This window comes from Solanum pennellii, chromosome 6, assembly GCF_001406875.1.
Source record: "Solanum pennellii chromosome 6, SPENNV200".
NCBI lineage: Eukaryota > Viridiplantae > Streptophyta > Magnoliopsida > Solanales > Solanaceae > Solanum > Solanum pennellii.
This window is the reverse complement of record NC_028642.1, coordinates 56,317,388-56,323,951: the sequence shown is the minus strand read 5'-3', so window position 1 is coordinate 56,323,951 and position 6,564 is coordinate 56,317,388. Positions and strand designations below refer to the sequence as shown.

Sequence of the window (6,564 nt, the reverse complement as noted above, 5' to 3'; positions counted from 1 at the left end):
CACCCCCACCCCCACCCCCGATAAATAAAGTAAAATAAAAAGAAACGGCCAATCGTGTTCGCTAGCAAGTTTTCCTGTTCTACAGTTAAAATGTCTTCACTTGTGTGACGTGTGTCTTAAGTTGGTGATGCAGAGAAACATAATAAGAGGAGCCTAACCATTGTTGAGGACTTCAGTAGAATGTATGGTTTTCTAGAAAAGAGTAAATTATTGTGGCAAGTAATTGATGTTAGAGGTCTGTACATGCTTCTCATCTTCAAATTGTGATGCTTTGGCAATAATTTAGTCCTAGTATAAAAGACCCATGATACGACCCCTAGGGCTCAGTTCAAGTGGAAAAGGTTGAGGGACTTGCGTCATAGATCTGAGCCATGTGCAGTGTGAACTACGCCTGTTTCTGAAGGCTGCGGTTGGTCCTAAAGATTGACACCATACGGGTTTTTCGGTATAAAAAATAGTTGCATGATATGTATGAATATCAACTAAGCAATTTAACTGTCGGACTCCTTGACCAGTGAAGAGTGCCTCTCTTTTAAATGTTCTCCAAAGTCGTCAGGTCTTCTATGCTGACCTATTGGCTATGCGTGTCCATTTCCTTAAAACAACATTTAATTATCTTTTAGCTTTCTGCAAAGCCTTTTTAAATTTTTCCTTAGCAATTCCCTAGACCCTTGTGTGATGTATATTGTTTGTATGAACTTGCCTAGTTCACCTGTGCTCAAGCATATGGTGCATTTTTTGGTCGACATAATTTTGAGTAGTTGATAATACTGTATAGCTGACCCCAAGTGTATGAGATTGTGTAGATGCTGATTGAAGGACAGTATAATCATCCATATGCTACTGTAGCATCTTCGCTTCAATCAGGAAGCAAATTAAGCTTGTTTTTAGTTTGATAGGAATTTGGATAGGGTAAAATTATTACTTGCCATTGTAGCATGGTTCAGAGTTTTCTGTAGCTAGTGATGTCAGGCTTCATCCGTAAGTTCTTCAACTATGTAGGTTACACAGGTGAATAAGGTAATACCCATGGGGGAGCAAAGTGAAATTGTGATCTTTCTTTTGGACCTTAAAACACATACTATATTTTTTCCATATTTTGGCGATAGACTGACAGAGTATGTTATGCACTCTGCTTTGTTTGAGCAGGGAAAAGCTTGTTTCATCTGCAAAAAAGGAGGTCATCGTGCAAATGATTGCCCTGAAAGAAGCCGTGGAGGATCCCAGAGTTCTAAAATATGTCTCAAGTGTGGGGATTCTGGCCATGAAATGTTTTCATGCAGGAACAACTATTCTGACGATGATTTAAAGGTGTGTTGCTGAGGAAATTTTCAACCTAGAGTTATATGTTGTGTTGTCCGAACTTATCTGTGTTCCATTTCTCATATTGCCTTTGATAGGAAATACTGTGTTACATCTGTAAGAGTTTTGGCCATCTTTGCTGTGCAAAATACCCTGATAGTGGTCCGAGAGAATTTTCCTGTTACAGATGCGGTTTACTAGGCCATACTGGTTTGGTAAGTGAATGCCCTTGTAGTAGAACTTGTGTATGTTGCTTCTGTTATTTAGGAGCTAAATTTTGTGCTTGCATTCTTCTGACATGTTTTCCCATACAGGCATGCACAGCATCTCGTGCGGAGACTAGCTGTACTGGGTCACTTAATCCCTGCTATAGATGTGGTGAAGAAGGTCATTTTGCACGCGAATGTACTAATCCCAGCAGAGTAAGTTGTTTTATTCTTGTATGACATATGCTTCTCTTTTTATTTTGATTCCTTTATCGTTTTTCGTTTTAAGTTAGTTGTGCTTTACTACATAATTATCTTATCCATAATGAAACCTTATTATTGTTCTGTTTTGTGTCTATAGGTCAATAAGCGGAAACATGAATTATCAACCCCCAAGAAGAAAGTCCCCAAGAAAAGAAATGAGCAAAAAGAGTTCAAGTCTGTACCTCGTGATTTTGGTAGGGCATGGAAGAAGAAAGGAAAAACTGAAGGCGGATATACGTCGGGCTATAAGGTGAAACGAAGGGGCGGTTGGGTCCCGGATGATCTTGAAGACTATCCCCAATCTAATAATTGGAGATCTCCTTCGACTCCTAGAAACAAGAGAGCTAAGATTTCGAACTCCAGTTCTGGTGGTCATGCTTCTGTTTCCCGTTCATCCAGAAAGTCCAACAGGCTTGATTTTGATAATTCCGCTTCTTATGGGTCAGGCAATTATCATCACCATAGATTTTCAACATCCGGTGATTTTGATCCTTCAACTTCTTATGGGTCAGGCAAATATCAGCATTACCATAGGTCGTCAGCATCGCGATTTGGTAACAGTAGCCGTGATAGGTGGAGGAGAAATAATGACTGGTAGTAGACATTGTTACTCATGTGTAATATATTTGGTTATTGGAAAGGTCTGAGAACTCGTCATAATTCACAGAGACTGGTTGCACAAGCTCATTAGTTCATCAGGGACTTTATGGTTGTTTGTTCAATGAGTGTGGAACTGAGGTCGATCTCATCATATGTTGTTCCCTGTCATTTCTGTTTGTAATTTGTTATATGTCTTTTGTTCCCTGATGCATCTTAATTGAATTGTTACTCTTCTTTTTGCCTGAGAGGCATGTAACTTTAAAAAGTACAAGTTAAACTGCCAGCTGAAATGCAATTTCTAATTTATTTTTGAGGTAACTTTGTCTGCAAAAAGTTCTGATGCCTAACAATTTACAACTTGCTACATCATTGTGTGAATTTTGCAAATGGCACGAAGAGTTGTATAAACACTACATTTTGAATACAAGTAACAAACACTTTTTTAAATAACCAGTATCAAGAAATGGTCAGCCAGAACATAATTCGATGTTTATTTTCATTCGTCACTTTGTATCTCTCCTATTTCCACCATTCGTGTCTATAAATTTGCTCTATTATATTTGTGATGAAAAAATAATCAAAACATGATCAAAAGGGTAAAATAGAAAGGTTTGACCATTATAATTTCCAACGGGCAGATGACATCTCTTGCCTGGTGAATCAGCATGTTCTAACACGTGTTGTTTGGTGTGAGTATGTATTTCATATTCGTTACAGGCCAATCGGGGCTAAAGAAGGTCCAACAACGTGCGATATGTGGATTTGACCGAACCCTCAGTTCGGGGGCCTTCATCAACATGTTACGAAGCTCCAGTCTTCGGTGGGTCACCATTACTTGACTTAGAAAGGCGAACATCTGGGCAAGGGAAAGCGCAGTGCGCCTGGTGCAAATGGCTTTCTTTTTTCATGATATACCAATCAGAATAGGAGGGAATAGGGGCATCAGTCTTAGCTCTTACTGTTCGAGAATCAACTGTACATGAATAGGCTCTTCCTTAGGCGTATACTATATAACTGGCCATGTCATTTCAAAGTATGAACATAATTTTAGCGTCTTGAAATGCATATATACTTATTTTTTGAACCACTATTTAAGCTATGTCCAAAAAACAAATTGAGTTTTGAAAGATCTTTAGATATGCAAAGTATAAAGTTTTTATATGAGTGGAGTTCAAACACACGACTAAAGTTAAATTATTTTGTTTGAACTTTGAACATTTTCATCTAAACTTTGGATATTATTAGTATCGAAGTAGGCATGTAAAAGTAAAATTAACATCCCACATACATTTAAGAGGATAAATATCAAATTATAATCATACTCTTTAAAAATAAACTAATTATAGCATATTATTATCATCTTATAGCACATTAATTAATAATATATTAATTAAAAAAATATTTAAAAATAAACTATTTATAGCATATTATTATCAAGTTATAGCATATTAACTAATAATATATTAATTAAAAAAATTTATTTTATTATTTAACTAATAATTATTATGTTGAAATAATTAGTTTCATTTATTCACTTACCTTTTATCAACAAAACTTTTTAAATTATTACTGGTTAATCAATTACCTTTTAAAGTTTTTAATATAAATAACAAATTATTAAATATTAATCAATTACCTTTTAATGTTTTAAATATAAATAATAAATTATTATTTATTAAATATTAATTAAACTTCATATTATATAGTTACCTTTTAAAAAATAAATCTAAAAATTAGGGATCTGATTTTAATTAATTTCATTATATGGTTACCCAATAACTATCCACCCCAACCAATACTCTTTTATCTTCCCCCAATACACTCAACCTCTCCCCTATTTACACGCTTCTCTTTCTACCATATTAATTTTGCACGCCTTTTTTCACGTTTCTCTCTCTATTAATCAATTAAAGACATCACACGTTTCTCTCTCTATTAATTAATTAAAGACAACACGCCTAATTTCTCTGTCATATTAAATCTGAGCATAAATATTCACACGTTTAATGTCATCTTCAAGTAGAAACCCTTTCAAGCTTTAAACTTATTTCCCAAAATCAGATTAAGCTTAAAATCCTTATTCAACTACATCTCTATCAATCTTCCACAAAATTAGGTTTTTTTTATTTTTCGACCATCAAATTCGCAATATTGCATGATTTTCGGAAAAACTCGTGTTGTATAGATCATCAAACAGGTTTATTTTATTAAAGTTTTTATTTTTTCTCTGATTGTTTTGTCAAATTATTTAATTTGTATATGTTGTTGCTTGATTTTAGGAGAAATTTACGTTGTATAGATAATGCAGGTTTCTTCAAGCTTTATATTTTAGAACCGGTTGTTAATGGAAAACAAGACGAAGTGAGTGAAGAATCACATAGTTCATCAATTTCTTCTTCTTCTTCTTCTTCGTCTTCTTGGTGTGTGAACCAAGAGATGATTTTGACTTGTCACAAAAATCCAGCAATATAGATCTTGTAACACTCATATCTGCATGTTGTATAAAATATATTTAATGATATATGTCATAATATATTAACTGTTGTATTTAATGGTAGTATGCTTAAATAAATATTTGCACTTTATTAAATGTGTATGATTTTTGTATAAATTTCGATTGCAATATGCAAAAATATATGAACATTGTATGAAAAATGTATAAATATTGTATAAATTATGAATGTCATGTTGAACTTTGATATATGTAACATAAACAAATGGTATATATATGAACATTGTATGAATATTATATGAATATTTTATGAATGGCAGTAAAGTTCAATGTATATATATAATGTAAAAACATTGTATGAATTATGAATCCCATATTGAACTTGGATATATGTAACATAAACAAATGGTACATATATGAACATTGTATGAATATTGTATGAACATTGTATGAATATTGTATGAACATTGTATGAATACTGTATGAACATTGTATGAATACTACATGAACATTTTATGTATAGTTCAATGTATATTTATAATGTATAAACATTGTATGAATTATGAATGTCATATTGAACTTTGACATATGTAACAGAAACAAATGATATATATATATGACAATTTTTTACCAAATCAAATTTTATAAATGTCAATGATAACAATTGCACTCAATAAAACAAAACGTGTTTCTAACATTCAAAACAACACAATAACAAATATAACATTATGAAATCATTGTTTTTGCACAAGATAATTTGAACATGTCTTTTCTATTGTGTCCAACTTGACGGCATCTACTGAAAGTCATTTTTGTCCTTTTGAATTTCACGTCAGCAAACCCCTTCCATCTTTCAAGTTTTGGTCTACCCCCTATACAAAATGAATACAAAACATATATTCTAATTTCATTAGAAACATATACTGTAATTTTGAAAAAAAATAAATGGACTTTCATACACAAATGTTACACGTTTCGTATAATCTTCATACACTACTAAAAAAATTCAGACTTCAATATTACACATGTTTATAATCAGTTCATATAATTCATACACAATTCATACACAGTTAATATATCATTCACTATCCTATACAATACTCCAATTAAACAAACATGCACAATGCATTTTCAATACAAAATTAATATAAAAAAACATATATTATAATTTAAATAGAACCTATATTGTACGCCAAAATTTATCAGGTTACTAAAAAAAAGTGAAATATGCAGCTATGAAAATATTCAAGACTCCTCGTAAGGCTACTGAAAGTACGTATTCATTTCATTTTATTATATTTCATTTCTTCTCGATTTAATTATATAAGACTAGTTTGCAATTTTCACTTTCGATATATGCAATTGTCTTGATAAATCGAGTGCCAACTAGTTTAGGATTAAGGTCGATGTACGTATTGTTCACGCCTTAAGGAATAAGCCTCCTTGCTGCAAATGGCCAAAAACTTACTTTGATTATGTATCTGCAACTTAGTTTCATAGTAAGAAATTAAAGTTTTCTGCAATGTGTTTTACACTTGTTAAATCTTTCTATTAAGTCACAGTTTTTACATTGTAGTTTAATTTTGTAAATCGTTCTTTCTATCATGAAGTTATTTGTTATGCGTCTGAATTGCATGAAATATAGTTTAGTGCAATTTGAGTACATAAGAGCATAGTATTCTTGTTGCAGAACTTCTTATTAGCTGTGTACTTAGGGACCGGGGGGGGGGGGGGGGGGTT

At 32.6% G+C, this 6,564-nt stretch overlaps 1 protein-coding gene across 1 annotated transcript in view; it reads left to right on the top strand.

The window, feature by feature from the left end:
- LOC107020995 (protein AIR1-like) overlaps positions 1-2,690 on the top strand; it is a 7,078-nt gene extending 4,388 nt beyond the window's left edge. The window contains exons 5-8 of the mRNA XM_015221558.2: positions 1,150-1,311; positions 1,401-1,517; positions 1,617-1,724; positions 1,870-2,690. Of these exons, the coding sequence (XP_015077044.1) occupies positions 1,150-1,311; positions 1,401-1,517; positions 1,617-1,724; positions 1,870-2,370 (888 nt within the window). The 3' untranslated portion in view covers positions 2,371-2,690. The remainder of the gene's footprint in view (positions 1-1,149; positions 1,312-1,400; positions 1,518-1,616; positions 1,725-1,869) is intronic.
- The last annotated feature ends 3,874 nt before the right edge of the window (positions 2,691-6,564 follow it).